The 19758-nt window shown below is 52.6% G+C and overlaps 8 protein-coding genes across 8 annotated transcripts; 5 read left to right on the forward strand and 3 right to left on the reverse strand.

The window, feature by feature from the left end:
- Positions 1-555: 555 nt before the first annotated feature.
- CAOG_08947 (hypothetical protein) lies at positions 556-861 on the forward strand (the record flags this gene model as incomplete). Its single annotated transcript, XM_011272316.1, has 1 exon — positions 556-861. The coding sequence occupies one exon, from the start codon at positions 556-558 to the stop codon at positions 859-861; it is 306 nt and encodes a 101-aa protein (XP_011270618.1).
- A 209-nt stretch (positions 862-1070) lies between these two features.
- CAOG_06087 (hypothetical protein) lies at positions 1071-3000 on the reverse strand. Its single transcript, XM_004345627.2, has 3 exons — positions 2931-3000; positions 1412-2485; positions 1071-1316 (listed from the first exon to the last, which is right to left on the reverse strand). Exons 1-3 carry the CDS (start codon positions 2961-2963, stop codon positions 1149-1151), a joined length of 1275 nt encoding a protein of 424 aa, XP_004345677.2. The 5' UTR covers positions 2964-3000; the 3' UTR covers positions 1071-1148.
- A 50-nt stretch (positions 3001-3050) lies between these two features.
- CAOG_06088 (hypothetical protein) lies at positions 3051-5406 on the reverse strand. Its single transcript, XM_004345628.2, has 3 exons — positions 5108-5406; positions 4136-4271; positions 3051-4019 (listed from the first exon to the last, which is right to left on the reverse strand). The coding sequence occupies exons 1-3, from the start codon at positions 5274-5276 to the stop codon at positions 3224-3226; spliced, it is 1101 nt and encodes a 366-aa protein (XP_004345678.1). The 5' UTR covers positions 5277-5406; the 3' UTR covers positions 3051-3223.
- Positions 5407-5844: 438 nt separating this feature from the next.
- CAOG_06089 (ubiquitin carboxyl-terminal hydrolase 5) lies at positions 5845-10856 on the forward strand. Its single transcript, XM_004345629.2, has 7 exons — positions 5845-6155; positions 6504-6627; positions 7140-7303; positions 7430-9978; positions 10064-10180; positions 10305-10431; positions 10525-10856. Exons 1-7 carry the CDS (start codon positions 5942-5944, stop codon positions 10635-10637), a joined length of 3408 nt encoding a protein of 1135 aa, XP_004345679.1. The 5' UTR covers positions 5845-5941; the 3' UTR covers positions 10638-10856.
- A 79-nt stretch (positions 10857-10935) lies between these two features.
- Positions 10936-13879, forward strand: CAOG_06090 (WD repeat domain phosphoinositide-interacting protein 2). Its single transcript, XM_004345630.2, has 6 exons — positions 10936-11050; positions 12101-12174; positions 12330-12499; positions 12622-13250; positions 13371-13469; positions 13550-13879. The coding sequence occupies exons 1-6, from the start codon at positions 10989-10991 to the stop codon at positions 13635-13637; spliced, it is 1122 nt and encodes a 373-aa protein (XP_004345680.2). The 5' UTR covers positions 10936-10988; the 3' UTR covers positions 13638-13879.
- Positions 13880-13953: 74 nt separating this feature from the next.
- On the forward strand, positions 13954-14968 carry CAOG_06091 (hypothetical protein). The gene is made up of 4 exons (XM_004345631.2): positions 13954-14007; positions 14194-14408; positions 14522-14654; positions 14781-14968. The coding sequence occupies exons 1-4, from the start codon at positions 13972-13974 to the stop codon at positions 14868-14870; spliced, it is 474 nt and encodes a 157-aa protein (XP_004345681.1). The 5' UTR covers positions 13954-13971; the 3' UTR covers positions 14871-14968.
- Positions 14969-15803: 835 nt separating this feature from the next.
- On the forward strand, positions 15804-17195 carry CAOG_06092 (hypothetical protein; the record flags this gene model as incomplete). Its single annotated transcript, XM_004345632.2, has 1 exon — positions 15804-17195. The coding sequence occupies one exon, from the start codon at positions 15804-15806 to the stop codon at positions 17193-17195; it is 1392 nt and encodes a 463-aa protein (XP_004345682.1).
- A 128-nt stretch (positions 17196-17323) lies between these two features.
- On the reverse strand, positions 17324-19593 carry CAOG_06093 (hypothetical protein; the record flags this gene model as incomplete). Its single annotated transcript, XM_004345633.1, has 11 exons — positions 17324-17915; positions 18031-18114; positions 18200-18283; positions 18358-18441; positions 18529-18612; positions 18697-18780; positions 18862-18945; positions 19024-19107; positions 19203-19283; positions 19383-19466; positions 19535-19593. 11 exons carry the CDS (start codon positions 19591-19593, stop codon positions 17324-17326), a joined length of 1404 nt encoding a protein of 467 aa, XP_004345683.1.
- Between the last annotated feature and the right edge of the window lie 165 nt (positions 19594-19758).

Below are 19758 nucleotides of genomic sequence, written 5' to 3' on the forward strand. Positions count from 1 at the left end.
ACTGTTGCTCCTACGACCACTGTTGCTGCTACGCCTGCAGCTGGCACCGGACCGAGACGGGGAGCAATCGTCATTCACTCAGCAAAGTCACATACGAGATCGCTGTCAAAGGAACAGCGGGAGGCGAGGCTGGCGTTTGCGCAACAGTGCGCCGATTGGACAGTCGAGGATTGGCGCAACGTCGTCTTCACCACTCAAATCGGGCTCAGACTCCGCCCCGAATCATCACCGCCGCTTCAGACGAACGAGCAGAGGTTTTGGAGCAAGATTGGCAATTCCCAACAGTCCGCAAGTGCTCGATTACCAGCCGCAACAAGCAGCAACCACAGCGCTCAGAACAACGACATCAAAGCCACTGGCAGCAGCAGCAGCAGCAGCAGCAGCAACAACAATAGCGATGAAAAGATCAATCTATGGGGCGGCATATCACGGTTTGGGATAACGAAATTCACAGAACTCGGCGACGTCGTCGACACGCAAGTCTACCTCGACACGCTTCAGGACGACTTGCTGCCGAGCCTTGCTGTGTGGGGAAATCCGCCAGGGTTGACGTTGATGCAAGACGGCAGCACGCCCATCCACCATGCACCCGAAGTGCACGCCTGGTTTAGTGCAAACAACATTGGCCTCATCACCTGGCCTGAAAACTCGCCCGACCTCAACCCACTCGAGGACGGCTGGGATTTGATCAAGGCCGAGGTCTACAAGTCCAAGTCCATGAAAACCCAAGAGGCGCTGTGGCAACGCTTCCAACGGGTCTATGAAAAAGTGTTAACGCCGGATGTCTGTCTCGGTCTGATTGACTCGATGCCGCGACGCATCCAGGCAGTCCTCAGTGCTGGTGGTGATGTACCCAAGTAGCGGTTGTACTTTCTTTGGGTGCATGGGCAGGTGTCTAGTTGATTGATTTTTTTTTTTGAAACACGATTTGTACTATATGAGAAAAGAGGATTGTCACTCGCTGGATTGCGGCGGGATGTTCTACCAATACCATGGATTGTAATTTTTGTATTCTGGCTTCAAGGGTGCAAATCCTTCAATCCTACAATGAATAGGGCGCATCCAAAAAGTGTGGCAAGGCCTTTTATTGTGATTTACAGCAGTCCCTCGCAAAACAACCGAAAAACAAACATCAAAATGCACAACTCTCAGCGGTGATGCGCCATGCGAAGAGCATGGTACTTGAAGTGGAACATGTTGAGCACATCCAGAACGCTCACGACGCCTGCCAGCCGCATATCGGCATCAAAAGTGTCCCCGATGTATGTTGAGACGGGCAAAACAAAGCGTTCAATCTGGACCAACGCCTTCATCGCCTGTGCAGTTGCCAAGAGCCATGAGTTTAAGATGAAACCCCCAGCAAGCCCCCTCATTATGAACCAAATCACAAAAAACAGCGCAACAACGGTACCTGAACAAGCGGAAATTCGGGCGTCACGACAGTAATGTCCGTTTCCATGAGCGACTCGACTTTGACCGATTTGAGGTCGCGGCCTGCGGCAGCCGCTCGAATGCAGCTGCGCATCGAAAGCAGACCGAGGAACGAGCTGGCCTGGTGAACAAAGCAAACGTGCGTGCGATGCTTGATCATGAGCTCCAGCGCGTGGCTAGCAGACTTGTTGTGGTCAATCCGCAACTCGTCCAGGGTGTGGTCGACAACGCCAAACTTCAAGCCCGACTCGGGCAGGGCGAGCACGTCGCGCACGAGCACTGACTCCATGAATGGGAAGTCGTTCAGGCGCATCACCAGGCTTCGATGCAGATCGCCCATGGACAAGATGCCAACAACGCGCGGAAGACTGTGCGGCGACACCTTCGAGTCGGTCGTGTCGGCTGTGGCAATCACTGGGAGGTTGCGGACGCGCGTATCAATGAAACGCTGCATCACCTGCTCAATAGGAACGTTCGCCGACACGCATGTGATGCCTCGAGCGGCAACCTCGCCAAGGGTGACTCGGGCTGGATTCAACCCCTTGAGCAGCACGCTTTTCACGTAGTGTGCTTCGGTGAACACGCCCATCGCGGAGACACTCGTGTCCTTGGGGCCGAGAGCGCCTGAGGTTGGCTGTCCCTCCGCCCCGCCAATCTTGGACGGAACGACAATGACCGACCCGAGATTCAGCTCGGCCATGCGCTGGACAGCGTCGAGTGCCGTATCAGTTTCACGCATGCTCACGACCCCGAGCGTGCGCAAACGCTCAGCCTTGTCTGCGAGCAAGTCGCTGGCCATTCGCCCAGTCAGGAATCGCTCGGCAGCGGCGTTGATGCCCCGCGTGCCCGCATCCCGCTTGAGATTTGCCGCATCGCTGGAGCGTGGCGGAGGCTGGAACTCTGGGTACATGGCCGTGTCCTCGCCTTTCGAGCCAACCTGCTCGTCATGGAGGCGGTCCAGCTCGGATTTCGACTTGACGTTTGGAGTTGCATGGCTCTTGTGCGCCAGCCTCATCGCCGATGCCATCAGAGCCTGGGTTGATGGCAAAGCCATCTGAGTGGAATGTATGACAGTGTTAGTTGACGGCGCTGTGGCATTTTCAGAAACCAAGACCAAGAGCAAAATGACAAAGTAGAAAGAGTAACGCTGTGAAACGAAAAAGGCCCAGTAGTCGCTGGAACTCTTCCCCCACCTTCCTCCCCCCCCCACCTGCCTCCCCCGATGTACTGTTGGAAGGCAATCCGGGAAAATACCTGCCCTCCAATACCTCTCGAGGTGAGCACGGCAAGTTCAAATTCGAAGAGAAACAACCGAAACGAAGAGAATCCAAAAAATAAAGAAAAACGCTCGACGCTGCCATTTTGTTTGCATGTGATGCCCCTCATCGTCGCACGCGAACTCGAAACGACATGTTGGACTCGTAATGCCTTGGCTGCGGCAGCAGAAGCGTTTGGGTTTGTAGATCATAAAGTTGCAACTCGACCGCTCCCCTTCTTACCTGTCGAATGCCACAGCGAGTCGAAAGCAACATTTTTTTTTTTTTTTGTTTGGTTTGGAAAAATCAGAAAAGTAGGAGTGCGCATCTGTCGAAAACAAAAGGTTGATCATGTTGGTGCGCTTGGTGTGCTGGGCGAATAAAATGTAAAACGACTTTGAAATGAAATAACAACCAACAGGGGGGGAAAAGCGCAACGAGCTAACATCATCCAGCAAAACAAAACCAAAAAAAGCGACCAAAAACTCGCAAACAACAAACAACAAAATGCAAAAATACAGGGAAAACGACCAGAACTATGCTTCCTCGTCTTCAACGCCAGCTTCATCTACTTGGTCCAGTAATCGCTCAGTGGACATGGCAGAGTGGTCGGTGCCAACAGGACCATACAATGTCGTAAATCGAGACGACACGGCTGAGGACGAGGCGGACGTTGCCAGTACTCCGAACGTCGACTGCTCCGTGCCTCCTGTAACGGGGAACACCTGGCCTTGGTCGTGTGCCTTGTGGAGACCCACGGTGACGGCGCCTCGCACGCTGCTGCGCTTTCTGGGCGTGGACATGGTGCCGTATCCGCCGCGGTTGGCGTTGGCCACGGCAAACTCGACGGCTCCGTCCGGAAGCTTTCGAAAGATGAAGAGCATCACCGAGGATGGGAGCAGCTCGGAGAATGTGTAGTACAGCAAGCTGACTGTAAAGTGCGACGAAATGTCCGTCAGATAGACGAAAATGATGCTCGCACGGAACGAAAAACAGAACAAGCAGAGCATGGTCAACATCGAAATGGATGTGAGCATTTCGTTCGTGCGCGCTTGACTGCTGTAGTGGGGGTCGCTGCGGAGGAAGAAGAAGAGTTGCAGGCCGCAAATGAAAAACACCAGTGCCAGGAGCACGGAGAACGCCCCGATGATGTAGGCATACGAGTGCTCGACCTGGTCCTCATTGCTGCCATCCTCCACCGAGTAGCGTAATGCAAAGTGGATGATGACGTTGAAGTACACCAAAACGTTGATGAGGATGCAGAACGGCGTGAAACTTGAGAAAGCTCCGATCCCGCGCAATGACCGTGAAAATCGTGTGACAACGCGAGACCTAGAAACACAAAAAGTGGGGGTGGGGGTGGTTGATTGGTTTCGCAGGACGTGTCGGGGTGAGGACAACGGGAACACAATCTCGAACTAGCAGAACGTTGTGATTCGGCTTCTTACCATGTATACAAGAGAACCGTGAATGTTGTAAAGAAGATTGACGCTGGGATGGATGCAGTCACTGAAATCGCAACGTCGTTGACTGGAAAGTACTTGTTTCGCTCGCCAATCGCGAGAATAAAGTAAACGATTCGACCTGGCAAAAAAAAAAAAGCAAAAAGCAACAAAAAAAATCAGTGACCATCAACCAAGAGACAAGCGTCGACTGTGGCACATCCACAGTGAAACAAACAAAAAAAAGAGGTCGCTTCTGGGTCGCTGCGATACAAGGATACACGGAGCGAGGTAGAAAAACCTTCCGCTCTCAACGCTGTCCCGTGTGCCACCCCCTTCCGTTCGAGCCATTTTCCCTCTTTGGCGCCTGCTCGAGCTGATTTGCTCAGAGTCTCAAGATTCAAGCGTGCACGGGGGTTTGGGGCCTCCCAAAGTGGTGCACTGGCGCGTCGCTCGACTGTGATCTGAAGGATGAGCAATCAACGAGGTCACACGCCAGCCCCTTCGCTAGCCACCAAAAAGCCACTCCGAGCGGACCCCCCGCTGCACCTTGCCCCAAGACAACGAGTGGCTTCATTGTCGGGTCCCCAGGACGGGGCAGGGGTTTTGACCAGCCAGAGAACAGGCGCAAAGCCCCGCATTGAGCGAGCGAGAGCGAAGCGGTCATCGGCAAACCGGCTGATGGTGCGCGCCCGCCAAGCCAAGTCACCCAAGAACACTGTCAGTCTCATTGAACCCACACGCCACCTTCGAAAGACAGACCGCACAAAGAAGGAGCAGCTGCGCGGGTTTTGCCGAGCGAGTTGTCAGAGAGCATAAAGGAGGAACACAGCTCGTTTGGCTGGTCGCGACCAACAAACACTCCAACACTCGGGCAACACCGAAGCCATGAAGGTGCAAAAAGGACAATCCAACAGCAACCAGCACAAGAAGAACTGCTGGGTTGATAAAGTCGACGAAGCGTCATGGATGCATCACCTGCAGACTGGAACAGCAGGAGGACAAAGAAGAGCCGCTGTGGGTTCCAGCGCCATGTCTCTGCCTTGCGCACGTTCAGCGCGAACAGGGTGCCGGTGATGGCAAACAGCGTGGTGTACAGGATGAGGCAGGCCCAGTCACGGCCATTCCACATCTCGTCGTCGCTCATGGCTGTGGTGAGATGAGAGAAGACCGCTGGAGTTGAGGAAACAATGTGCAGTTGGGCAAAGCTCAGACCCGTCAAAAAATAAAAATAATATCTGAAGAAAAAGAAGTTTGACTGGATCCGATTCCGGTGGGATTCATGGTAGTCGAGACTAATCGTCAATGTACAAGGGGGAGGGCGGATGTGTGGAGGTGGAGAGAAGGGTGGAGGGGGGAGCGCAAAAGTGCATTGAACTCTGGTGTTGGGATTGGCTCTCACTCACTCACTCTCTCTCGTCTCTCTCTCGATCTATCTATCTCTCTTTGTCTCGCCCCAGGTATCATACTATGAGCTTCTTGCTACCCGTCTTGCTCGCTTTCTCATTGGGTCAACCCTCGCTCCTGTAGTCCTCTAACCCACTTTATTGCGTTCGACCGACCAGATTTGCTCAATGCCCCCCCCCGCGCGCCCCTGCTGCCATTTTTGTTTGTCTGTGGCAGTACTTTTTCTTCCTTCTTTCTTTGCGCTGTCATTTTTTCATTTCCCCAACGTTCATCCCGTCGAATCTGAGATCAGAGGTCAAAATCCAAACTTTGTTCATTCATTCTTTGTTTTTTTGTTTTTTTTTTTTGTTTTTGTTTTTTTCAATCTTCACTTCTTCTTCTTCATCGTCATCCTGCACTGAGCAAATGACTGCCGCGCACGACCATCCCGCACCGCAGCAGGACACGCCGCCCGCATCCGATGCTGCTGATGCACCCGCAGCCCAGCAGCAACAGCAGCAACAGCAGCAACAGCACCAGAGTGACGCTGCAAACACTCCTCCTGTGCCCTCTCCCGACGCTGCTGCTGCCGCTGCTGCCCCGCCGTCGCCAACCCCTGCCGCCGTCAAGCAAGGACTTAGTGCGTTCTACATCCCACCTTCCATCTCATCCCAACTCCGCTCCCCTTTCTCTCGCTTTTCCCCTCCTTTCAACGTTGCGTTGTTGAACACGTCAAAAAAAAAAAAAAAAAAAAAAGCTGACACAAGCGCTCGAGTGTGCTTTTTCTAATCCTTCTGATGAGCGCAATCAGTAACGCATTGTCGTTTCCATTACGAAATCGCCTCACTAATTTTTTTCATTATTTTCCATTATTTTTCAATGATTTTTGATCTTGCGTCACCGTCGTTGCGCGTTGTCACTCACTCTGGTCCACTTCCCACTCTCCGCTTCTGCTCCAACTCTGTCGCTGGCCTTTGCACATGCGCAGACGCTCTGCTTGAGCCTGGCGACGAGCACAAGCTGGACGAGTCGTTCGTCACTGTGCTTCCAGACTGGAACGCCCGCACAACCAAGTTCCACACCGAGCCCGTCAAGATTGATGGCAACCAATGGTACGTGCACTTGAAAACCCAACACTGCAAAAACGCAATTCCCGTCGGCGCGGTGCTGCTGCGTGGTGTTGCTTTCGTCCGTTCGCGTTGGAAGTCGTTGTCCTCCTCCTCCTTGGTTGTGCTCGTAACGGCAGCTGGTCTGGCGGGGGAGGGTTGGGGTTGGTAGGGGGTGTTTCTGTGTCGATGCCTGCCCTGGTCAACGTGTGGGTATCTCTGCCAGTACTGGCAGCAAAAAAAAAAAAAAAAAAAGTGCGCTGTGATCGATGCGCAGTGGTTTGCTCCTCTCTTTCTGTGCCTCATAGACGCGTCATAGTAGACATACGCACTCGACTATAAGCGCACATGAGTCGTGAGGTGGCAACACACCTTTCTTCTCCCCCAATTCAATCATCTGTGACATAACCATTTTGTTTTCTGTTTTCTTCCATCTCAGTCCCTCACTCACTCACTCACTCATGCCACAAACACGCACCTCGTCCTTGCATCTCATCGACGTTCTTGTCAACGTACAGGCGCCTGCTGATCTTCCCGCAGGGTCAGGATGCCAACCCACCGCATCTTTCGGTGTTCTTGGAGTGCTGCGACATCAAGGATCACCCCGCCAAGTTCCGCAAGTGCGTCATCTTCTCCATCACCGTCAAGAGCGCTCTTGGTGACCAAGTCAGCTTTTCCAAGGGTATGGGTTTGTGGAGCTGCGGCGCGTTGCGGATTTTGTTTGATTGTTTTCGGTTTTCTTTCTTGTTTGTTTGTTCTGCCAACCGCACTCATGCTTCATGTCTCACGCTCCCTCTCCATCACGCAGATACCCGACACGTGTATACTGCGGCCGAGCAGGACTGGGGCTACAAGTCGTTCGTGCCCCTGGCGGAGCTGCGAGACCCCGAGAAACAGTTTATCGTGAACGACACTGTCACGCTTGTCACACACCTCATGATTGTAAGAGACTGGGAGACGGTTCAGAACGAGACCTGGGCCAACTGGAACAGCCGCAAGGAAACGGGTTTTGTGGGCTTGCGCAACCAGGGCGCGACGTGCTACATGAACTCGCTGCTGCAGACGCTCTACTTTACCAAGCAATTCCGCAAGGCTGTGTACAGCATGAACACGTCCGAAGACAATCTGGCCAAGAGTGTGCCGCTTGCACTGCAGCGCGTCTTTTTCAACCTGCAGACCGCGGAGCAGGCCGTCGGCACGCACGAGCTGACCAAGTCGTTTGGTTGGGACACGTACGACTCGTTCATGCAGCACGACGTGCAGGAATTCAGTCGCGTCCTGATTGACAACGTTGAAACCAAGATGAAGAATACCCCCGTGGAGAAGGTGATCGCGCAACTCATGGAGGGCAAGATGAAGTCGTACATTCGCTGCATCAACGTCGACTATGAGAGCTCGCGCGTCGAGCCCTTTTACGACATCCAGCTCAACGTCAAGGGCATGAAGGATGTGTACGCCTCGTTTGAGGACTATGTCCAGGTGGAGACGCTCGACGGCGACAACAAGTATGCTGCCGAGGGCCACGGCTTGCAGGACGCCAAGAAGGGCGTCACGTTCATTTCTCTGCCGCCCGTCCTGCATTTGCAGCTCAAGCGCTTCGAGTACGACTTCCGCAAGGACGCCATGGTCAAGATCAACGACCAATTCGAGTTCCCCGAAAAGCTCGATCTGGAAAAGTACCTCGCTGCTCCCGAGGACACGCCCGCCCACTACACGCTGCACTCTGTGCTGGTGCACAGTGGCGACGTGAACGGTGGCCATTACGTGGCCTTCATCAAGTCGCAGCGAGACGGCAAGTTTTACAAGTTTGACGACGACCGCGTTTCCCCCGCGACCAACGAAGAAGCCATGGAAGACAACTTTGGCTCGTCGGAACCGCCGCTTCCTCTGGGTGCACCACGCGGACCCATGGCTCGTGCAGGGTTTTTGCGTCTGGCGCGCCGCATCACGAACGCCTACATGCTGGTCTACATCCGCGAGTCGCATTGGGAGCAGGTCATGGGCGAGGTCACGGCCGAGCACATTCCTTCGTTCCTGTCTGACCGGTTTTCGGAAGAGTCTCGCAAGGAGGAGAGCGAGCGCAAGCGTCGCGACGAGGAGCACCTCTACATGTCGGTGACGGTTTGCTCCGACCAGCACTTTGCGCAGCATTCAGAGTTTGATCTCGTTGACTTCCAAAGCCCGCAGCTGTTCAGCAGCCGCGTGCTCTTCACCTCGCCCTTTGCAGACTTCCAGGCCAAGGTTGAGCAGGCCCTTGGCATTCCAGTCGCAAAGCAGCGCTTCTGGACGTGCATTACGCGCGAGAACAAGACCATTCGTCCAGACACGCCGTTGGAGGCAACCTCTCCCGCGAGCACCATGCTTCAGGTCGTCGGCGGAACATCTCGACACCGCTTGTACGTTGAGCAACTGGAGGACGCAGCACCGCCAGCAGTCGATTCAAAGTCCATGCTGCTCTTCTTCAAGTACTACGACCCGAAGGAGTCTCTGATGCGCTACCTGACTCACTCTGTGGTTGACAAGGCGCAGCGCTTCTCCGACCTCTTCCCACTCATCCGTCAAGCGGCTGGTTTGCCTGCTGAGGCTGCTCTCTCCGTTTACGAGGAGGTCAAGCCCTCGATGATTGAAAACAAGTCGCCGATCATGCAATTGCGAAAGGCCGAGCTGCAGCACGGTGATATTCTTTGCTTTGAGCGCACCCTCGACGCTGAAGAGGCCAAGCAGTACGAGCGACCATTCGTCCCGGACTATTTTGGCTTCCTCAGCAACCGCCTTGTGGTTGAATTCCGCGAGCTCGACAAGCCAACCGTCCCTGGCTTCAAGCTTGAGCTCTCAGTCCTCACGTCGTACGACGAGGTTTCCAAGCAGGTGGGCGAAAAGACGGGCACCGATCCGCTCTTCCTGCGGTTCACCGGCGTTCGCTACATTCTTGCCACTGGGGAACTTGGCCCCGCGATGGCTCCGATCAGCCGCCAGAAGATCTCGACCCTTAGCTCCATGCTGCTGTACTTGTACACTGCAGCCTATCCGGCCACCAACCGTCGCTCCACGCTGCTGTTCTACGAGAAGCTGAGCATGTCCATTGTTGATGTGGAAAACCGCGCTCCAGTTCGCTCGGTGCTGATGAACGCCAAGAATCAAAAGGAGAAGGAGCTCAGTCTCCTCGTCCCGAAGGAGGCCACTCTTCAAGATGTTCTGGACGACACGCTGAAGCAAGTTGAGCTCCCGGAGGGCGGCTCTCGCAAGTTCCGAATCTTCTCTCTCATCTCTGGCGGCTCCAGCTACAAGGAGTATTCCCCTACGGACCCAGCCGTCCCGTACACGTCCGACATGTACACCACGACCTATTATTTCGAGGTTGGTGACTGACTGCTTTGCAGGTTGGTGTGTTGTGGAGCTTGTTGTTGCTCAACTCGTTGTTTCTTGTTTTTCGCTTTTACAGGAAATTCCCCTCGACCAATTGGATGTCGCAGAGACTGATCGGCTAGTTTTGGTCAAACACTTCCATATTGAATCGTACCACCCGCACGGAGTACCGTTCGTTTTCCGTGTCGGCCCGGTATGTTTGTTTGTTTGTTTGTTTGTTTGTTTGTTTGATTGTTTGTTTGTTTTTGTGACACAATGCTTTTTGGCTCTCGTTTTCGTTTTTTCTGCTCGCTCACTTGTTGTTCGTTGCAATGCAGGAGGAAACTGTCGCGCAACTCCGCCAACGGCTTCAAGCCAAGCTCGACGTCAACGATAAGGAGTTTGCCAAGTATGGGCTGGCTATTTTGCAGCAGTACGGCCGCAAGACAGAGTTTGCGGACGAAAGTGAGTCTGGCCATTCTTGTTTGCTCTGTTTGTTGTTCACGCCCAACGCTGAGACTCACCACCCGGGGGCGGATTGTTTTGTTGTATCTGTAGACGACATTGTTCTGAATCGCTTGGGTCTCCAGGACATGCTTGGTCTGGATCATGTCGACAAAACGCCAAAGGCTGTCTCCCGCTACGATCGTGCCATCAAGATTCACAATTAAAGCTGGAGGAGGGGGAACTCTGGTTTGTTTGTTTGGCGAGGATGAGTGACAGGGTTGATGCTTGTAACTCTCTGCCCTTGCTTTTGTCATTTTGATGTCCATTTGTGTGACTGTGTGTTTGTTGTTTGTTGTTGTTGCTGTTTTGTTGTTGCTGTTGTTGTTGTTGTGGCTTTGTGCTGTGATCTAGTTCGTTGTCGAATCACACTGCTCCAAACTGGATTCCACTGCGCGCGATTCAAAGACTCAGTCGCGCCATTGCGTGTCTCATTCCATTCGATTGTGTGTCATTTTGTGTAAATTGCCCTTCTTCTCAGAAACCCTCCACTCCTCTTTTCTTTCGTTCCATCCATTATGAATCTAGCCAATAAGCCTCGCAACGAGCTCTTGTTTGTCAATTTCAACCAAGATTACACGTGAGTTTCCCTCCAGTTTTCCCTCCCATCGGCAGGCACATCTGCTCATTCGAAGCGCATTGAAGCTCCTGTGTGGTGCTGGACCGAGTTGGAAGCCCCGCCAGACACAGACACAGACGAGAGATAGAGTGACCAAGACGCCACATTCACGCTCTTCCCGCGCTGGATCCGCTCGCTCCGTCTCCTCTGCCGTCCGCCCCCGCTTTTCCCCTGCGACGTACTCTCGTTCTTTCTCTCTGCCTCATGCAGCCCCCACTTCCGACCTTCTCTCGCTCTCTCACGGTGGCTGACGCTCTTTTTTTTTTTTTTTTTTTTTTTCCTCTCTTTTTTTTTTTTCTTTTTCTTTCCTCGCTTTCCTTTTCATCGGGTGCTGCCGGCCGCTTGCTGGTGGCGATGCAGCTGTTCTCTGGAAGTGCTGTTTTTTCTCTGTCACGTCCCGCAACCCCGACGCGCTGACCTGATGGATTGGAGCGATGAGGAAAACTCAATAATAAAAAGGACGGCTTTTTTGTTTTCTTTTCTTTTTTCTTTCTTTTTTTCTGGTTTCCCTTTCGTCGAACCAACGCTTCGGTTCCACTGCGAGACCAACGCTGCTCTTCCTGCCGGTGGTTGGAGACTGACTGGTTTGCTGTTGGAAGAGGAAAGTGAAGGCGCGCGAAAAGGGGGGGAAGCAGAGCGAGTCGCTTAGTCTCCGCTCTTACTTTCGCTCCAATGTGAAATGCGCGCCTTTTGAGCAGCCTGCAATGCAAAAATGCAATGCAAACATAAGGGAAGGAAACGTATGGACAGGACAGCACAAGACAGGACAGGACAGGACAGCACAAGCTTGTTTGTTTGTTTGTCGTTCTGAGCAATATGCTTCAAAGGACAGCGAAATCCTTCCTTTTCTTCCTTTTTTTCTTTTTCTTTTTCTCGTTTTTGTGCACAGCATAGAACGAGCTATTGTACTCCGAGTCGTAGTCGTCGTCGTCGTGTGCACCCGATTCGTCGCTCGATGGAGCTGGCTGTGGTTCCTCGACTCATTGTTACAATTGTTCATTGTTTGGCCAGATGCATCTCGGTTGGAACCAAGCAAGGCTACAAGATGTACAACTGCGACCCGTTCGCCAAGTGTTACGGTCGATGTAAGACTTGTTGTTTATTTGGAGAGACACAGGATTGTTGATTGCATGACGCACAACAAGGCGGGAGTGTGTTGATGTCGTCCATAGTCTACTCGATCGACTCACTTCCTCCACTTTTTTTTTGTTACCGCTTGTACTCATTTGATAACCCACAGTCGAAGGTGGCACCGGCATCGTTGAAATGCTCTTTTGCACGAGTTTGGTCGCCTTGGTTGGCGCTGGCGCACATCCCGCGTTCTCACCACGACGGCTCCAAATCGCCAACACGAAACGCCAATCGACCATTTGCGAGCTCAACTTTGTCAACAAAATTCTAGCCGTGAAGGTGAGTTGTTTTTGTTTTAGCTGGTGCCTTCCTTCCACGGGCTCCCTTGTCGATGCTTGAAAGCAAGATGCCGTCGCGTTATAATCAAACCTCGCTCATTCTGCTTGTTTGTTGTTTCGTAGATGAACCGGAAACGGCTGGTCGTCGTCTTGGAAGACCGAATTCACATTTATGACATTACAAACATGAAAATTTTGCACACGGTTGACACTGCGGCAAATCCGCGGGGTATCTGCGCCTTGTCACCAAACTCGGACTCCAACTATCTCGCCTATCCTGCCAGCCACACGGACGGCAACGTGCTCATGTTTGATGCACTCAACATGCAAGCATCCAGCGTGATGCAGGCGCACAAGGGCCCTGTGACGTGCCTTGCATTCAACTACTCTGGCTCGATGCTTGCCACGTCGTCCGAGAAGGGCACCGTCATTCGCGTCTTTTCCGTCCCCGACGCCAAAAAGCTTTATCAGTTCCGACGCGGCAGCTATCCTGCCACCATCTACTCGATTAACTTTAGCGTGGACTCGACTCGTCTCTGTGTTTCATCATCGTCGGACACGGTTCACATTTTCAATCTTGGTCAGGAACCCCGTCAAAACAGCGGCGCCTCTAGCAGCAAGGGCGGTGCGTTCTCGCTGAGTTCGTACCTTCCTGAGATGCTGACCGAGATGTGGGATCCCGAACGTCACTTTGCGCACTTTAAGCTTCCCAATGCCGGCAACGACGTCATGAATGTCTGTGCGTTGAGCAGGTAAGCTGTCTGTGGTTGTGAGGCGCTTTGTTTTTGCGCAATGTCGAATGCTAACGGTGCTGCTTTGTTTTTGGGGGTTTGGGGTTTTTTGTGTTTTTGTTTTTTTCTGTCTTCGTTCAGTACACTCCCTCAAGCCATGGTTGTCACTGCTGATGGTAACTTTTATCAGTATCAAATTCCCAAGGACGGTGGCGAGTGTACCCTTGTCAAGCAGTACTCGTACGTGCGATGCAACGATGTGTTGTTCAACGTAATTTTGGTGACTGACTCTTTTTTTTTTTTGCTCTTCCGTCCATCAGCATCTTGGATCCGTCGGAGGGAAAGACCAGTCGCACTGCAGCCAGCGACAGTCCTGACGTGGGCTCTTTGGCTGATCCGACCGCATGAACACTGTTTCTTTGATCCATTTTTTTTTAAATCTTGTGCAAGCTGACTGGCGTTACTGGTGCTGCGCTCGGACCTCCATCTTTCATGTTGCTTCTTTTATTGCTTCCCATTAACTCTTTTGCCTCCTCTTCCTGTTTGTCCTTGATTGGTGTCCTGTTGTGCTGCAGTTTGCGCCTGTTGGATTTGTGTATGCTTTTGTGTTGTTTGTTTGTTGTTTTTTCAATCAAATGTTGCAATCCCGTCTTTCGAGCAAAGTGCATTCCCTTCACCAACGTGGTTGATTGACCAAGCTTTTGCGAAATGGTTACCAGTCTTACTTCTGAGCAGCTCTTGGATGCAGCGAGCAGCCGTCTTGTGCAACCATCTTGCTGTAAGCTCCTCCTTCCTTGTCATCGTCTCTCTTGTACTATGCATGAATGATGCAATCTAGCACCATACGCAATGTCTACGCAACTCACTGTTCGACCCAACCTCCGATCCACCTTGATCTGATGCGATGCGTTTCCGAACGAACCTGCTCCTTCTCTGCCTCCTTCTGTCTCGTGCCGTTGCTCAGCTCAACACACCGTTCCGTCTCGAATCGCCCGAATCTGCTGCTGCTGCTGCCGTCACAATGAGTGCTGCTGGTCCGCTGACTACCCACATCCTTGACACGACGCTCGGGCGACCCGCCGCCAACGTGCCGCTCCGTCTCGAGCGCGCATCCGCTGTCCCGTCCTCGCCTTCGCTAGCCAGCGTGGGTAGTGAGACGTGGGAAGTTCTTGCCACCGGGTATGTTCCTCTCGAGTCGAGCCAAGCGTCGGGATTGGTTTGGCCTCGGACGTCGTCTTTCACTCGACCTGCATGAATACGATGAACACTGACTTGAAAACACGCTTTCGTAGAGTTACAAACCAAGATGGACGCTGCCCCGGATTGCTGTCGGGACGCATCACGCCTGGTCGCTACCGAATGACCTTTGACACCAACTCGTACTTTGCAAGCACCAACACTGAAGGTTTCTATCCCTATGTCCAGGTACTACTTGCACTGCTTGAATGTTGGGATTGAAATGAAGCTGCAGTTGCACTTGCTGCATGTAGCAACAAAAGTAAACAGTCTGCGCTGTTCCAACTCACCATTCATGTTTTTGATTGCTCTCAGATTGTGTTCTCTATCTCCGATACGACCTCTCACTACCACATCCCTCTGCTGCTGAGCCCTTACGGCTACTCGACCTACCGGGGAAGCTAACCGAAAGCTTCGCTTCGATTGTTCTTTGGATGCTTGAACTCTTCGTTGATTGGCGCTTCAAAGGTCGTGTGGCCAACAAATACACCGCCTTCCTCAGATTATTAATTGTACACGATGCTAGTTATCAGAACATTGGGAAATCGGAGTGGGAGTGGGATGGATGCAAGTGCAATGAAGCGTGTCGGTACTGTCTGCTGATTTGTCTGATCAGTCAACAGCGACCAGCCGATCGCAAATTGAGTCCGATGGCGTTGCTGAGCCCGCTTGTCTCCGGACACCCTCGACCGGTTTGTTTGGGGAGGCGGAATCCAGCGTACTGTTGATCTCACAGTGCGCAGGTCAGCAAGCAGACCGGAACTAGCTGCTGAACCCCAGTGAACAAACCCGAGGCATCACCCACGCGACGCACGACGCACGCGTCGGGTTTTATTCCATTCGAATCACAAGTGGTCTTTCGAGCCATTAAGGCGCACGTCCCTCGCCCGCCGCCTCTGATGCTTCTTGGTTCGACGGTGGTCATGAGCAACATGGGGAATCGAGGTGGACCCTAGGCCAGCGGAATGCCGTGCGATGGGATCTCCAAAAAGCCCTAACAACGCGCCTCTCGCACGGGAGCAGGGATTTTCTTTTTGTTTGGTTTTTTCCCTTTTTTTTTTCTTTTTTTTCTTCTTCTTCTTCTTTTTCCTCTTCTTTCTGCTTCCTCTTCTTCCCAACGCTCAGGTTCGTTTGTAACGTTCTTGATCATCTGTAATGCTCTTGCTCGCCAGCACCGCCCCGTTCGTCTGTGCCACACGTTTGAGGCAAAGTGTGATAGAAAACGAAAACAGGTTTTCACTCCCACTCTAAAAATCAGTGTTTGTTTTTTTTTTCTTTTTTTTTTTCCTTATTTTTTTTTTTGTCCTGATTTTTTCGTCCGAGCTTCGTTTTTGAACAATGCTGCGGGATGTGCCACGGTTTAAGGTCTTGGTGGTGTTTGCTGGGCTGGTCTTGATCACTACAGCTCTGTCTTGGGCGTCGGTCTGGTCAGAGACGGCCGTTCGGTCTGACACTTCAGCTTGTGCGCAGGTGGGTTCTCCACCAGCACCATTTGATGAGCCGGCTGCGTCGCCTCAAAGAATAGACCACGCTGCTGTCGCTTTGGCAGACCCAAGGACAACAGAAGCAACAACGGTTGCCTCTTCCACAGCGTCGGAGCCGGAAAAGGAGCTAGGCCGTTCCGAGTCACACAAGACAGCCGACACACCATTCCCCACTACCACCACCACCACCGACTTCCCATCGGCAGCACCAGCAACGCAAAAGCCTTCGCCAACAGAGTCTGCATTACCAGTATCGCCCCCTTCCCCTCAACCTTCTTCCGCACCCCCGCGAGGATGGTACCAGCTCCCTGAGGACCATCCACGCGTGCTCGCCAGACTGGCCACGTACGCCGACTGGAACAGGACGTTTATTGTCTATGAGCCCCAAGTTGCATGGCGCTGCCCGTATGAGGACGAGGCTCGTTGGTTCTGGGACACGGATACGCTTGCCGAAATTGGGGTTGACTGGAAGACGGCATTGACTGTTGCGCTCACCAACAAGACGATCGGTCTTCACGGCGACTCACTCACCATGGAAACAACCTCAGTTCTCCTGAACCTGGTGGAGTCGGCAGGCTTTGAGCTGGTCCAAGCGCAGCTACCAGAAGGTCTGAAACCAGACATTACTCGCGTCGCCGCCTACTTCCCCACTCTCAACTTCACCCTGTTCACAATCTACCTCCCCTACCTTGTCGATATGAAGGGCGCAAAGCCGTACCCTGTGCTGAATTTGGACCGACCGTCCGAGTCCTTCACGGCCATGACCAATCTTGTTGATGTCATGGTGATCAACGTTGGTATGCACCTCATGTCCAACAACTACAAGATCGAGAACTCGTCGTGGGTGGATGTGTACGCTCACATCATGGGCATGGCTCGAGAAGAAGCGTCCGCGCGCCACGATCGAAATCCCGCAGCTCGCACCTTCTTTCGCCTGACTCCTCCGAGGCACTTCCAGGACGGCGACTACCACAACGGTGGCTGGTGCAAGAATTCTCAGATTAGACGGGGCGCCACTTACACGGACTTCTTTCTCGGTGGCGATCAGTTCATCCAAAACCGAATCGTCCTCCAAGAGACCGCGCGCGACCCTCGACTGGAAATTCTGGACGTCGTTCCGTGCTCTATCGAACGTGTCGACGCGCACCGAAAAAACGATTGTGTGCACTTTTGTCTGCCCGCCGCTGGGCCCGTTCGTGTCTGGGTCGAGATGCTCGTACGAAGATTGTACGAGGGTCGCGTTTAGGTGATTTGCAACGAAAATTATCCATGTATCTCATAATATAGAAGCATACAAACGAGCGTCCTTTGTTTAAAACAGTCATGGGTGTGTTAAAGCTTCCAAAAGCTCAAATTTTGGATTCAGACCAAAGATTATTGCTCGACATATCCAAGATAAAGAGATTCAAACACCGCATCTCGGCCAATATCGCTGGGTCTAACGTGAACTTGCCAACCCGCGCGTATCTCTCGGATGATGGAATGACTCGCTGGCCAGATCATCGCAAGATCAAGCGTCGTATCGATCAACGTCGGTTTCACAGCAAATTCGGACCGAACAGCACCTTGCTCATCTCGGACGATCAAGTTGAAACCGTGGTTCGATGTGATATTGGGACGTTTGCGCCAGTCACGTAGCACTTGAATTGCTTTCACCCGAATCGAATGTCCATCCATTCCATGAGGCACTGTGACTTTCAGAACACGATCGGCGGTTCCGTCAGTAGTATGGAAAAGACTTCCGTCATCAAAGTCCGCTCGTTTGGTATGCTGCACGCCTTGCCAGTAGTACGCTTCATCCAAAACGCGCTCGGCAATCTCGGCTGGTAGCGCAGGTAGAGATGTGGATTGATCCTGCAGCGTCGGTCCACTGATGAGCCAGTCAAACACGGTCTGAGGGTCCTCGGCACTTGCCACTCGTCGTGGACGTAAGGAAAACGCAAGAAAGTTTATCTGGCCGTCGCCGCTGCGCAACGAAGAGGCAAAAGAAGGAAAACAAAAAGTGGTGTCAGCTTGATCACAACTAATTTGGGCGAACAGTGCGCGAGCATCAGGACGTCCCATCGGCAAGAACAACTTACTCGAGGTCATCACACATGCCGTTAATTTTGTATGCCTCACAAATCACTTGAACGCCAATATTGCTAATGCCGTTCGCGTACAAGCTGTCCATCCCCCCCCCTCCATCCGTGAGCTCTCGTAATGCCCAAAGCTGAAAAACAAAGCATCAATGAAAATGAAGTGCGTTACTCGAGCTCAGTCAGTGTCGAGTTCACTTTCAGGGCTTCAGCAATCGCCTGCGCTCCGGCATCGCCAATCTCGTTGTAGGCTAGACTGTTCATCCTCGTTAGCGGTCAGCGTTCCGAGTGCCTTCTGAAATTATCGACTCACAGACAAAAATGCCTGACTGGAGCGAAGTCATCGTCGTGTTTACTTTGAGGGCCTCAGCAATTGCCTGGGCTCCAGCATCGCCAATCTGATTCCAGCCCAGACTGCTCATCCACTCCATGAGTGAGCGGTCTTAAAGCTCTCTGCTGGATCACCCACTCTCATGCACTCATATCTATCAGATGCCATACCCGAGCGTCGTCACTGACGCGTTTATTTTGAGTGCCTCAGCAATCGCTTGTGCACCAGTGTCGCCAATCTGATTCTGGTCCAGACTGTCCATCCAGTGAGCACTCATAAATGCCCTCTGCTGAAATCACCCCCATTCATCTGCATCGATTTAACGTCGGATGACGTACCTGAGCCAAGTGAGCGTCGTGGTCACTTTGAGTGCCGCAGCAATCGCACGCGCGCCAGCGACGCCAGTCGGATTCCGTTGCAGACTGTCCGTTCCCTCCGTCACTGAGCACTTCTGAATTCCTTCTGATTCACCTACATGCATTCCTAAAATTAAGACGCCTTACTCGAGCTCGGTCAGCGTGGTGTTTACTTTCAGTGCTTCGGCAATCGCCTGCGCGCCAGAATCACTAATCTGATTTTCCCCCAGGCTGTCCATCCCCCATCCATCAGTGAGCCATTCTGAATGCCCTTTGCTGAATAGCCCAGTAACAGTGAGTTTGCCTTACAACAGCTCCTTCACTGTCTTGTTCGTCTTGAGAGCTTCAGCTATCGCCTTCGCCCCCGCATTGCCGATGGCATTCTGACTCAACCTGTCCTTTTTCCCTCCATCAGTGAGTCCTCTGACTGCTCTCCAGCGAGACCACCCACTCGCATGCATCACCAAGGTCAAAGTGAGATGACTTACGCGACCGCAGTCACCGTGTTGAATTTGAGCGCTTCAGCAATCGCTCGAGCTCCATCGTCGCCTATCTGATTCTCGTACAGACTTGGCCACATCCCCTCCGTCAGCTCAGCGAGCCAATCTTCACGCCCTTTTGCTGAAATCACCCACTTGACATGCACCTGCGAAAGTGAGACGCCTTACTGGAGCCTCGTCACCGTCGTGTTCACCTTGAGTGCCTCAGCAAGCGCCTGCGCTCCTGCATCGCCAAGCTGCCACCGGCTCCAACTGTCCATCCAGTTCGTCAGTACACCACGCTGCCACCATTGTTCCAGTCAACTCGGCTTTTCTCGTACCTGAGCTCTCCGCTCGCATTCTTGCCCTTATTAAACAACTCGCGCTGTCTCTCAGTCATGCTCTCATACAACAGCATTGCAAGTAAATTTCAACCAACAAAAACAAGGACTGGATCTGATCAAACAAATCAAGCAATGCAAGTTGGTCGAGATTTCTCCAGAAACTGAGCCCATTCAACCCATTCAACTCGCAAACATGCGCGCTCAACTTTTTCGTTGAGTTC

This window comes from Capsaspora owczarzaki (assembly GCF_000151315.2).
Source record: "Capsaspora owczarzaki ATCC 30864 unplaced genomic scaffold supercont2.10, whole genome shotgun sequence".
NCBI classification, from domain to species: Eukaryota; class Filasterea; order Ministeriida; family Capsasporidae; genus Capsaspora; species Capsaspora owczarzaki.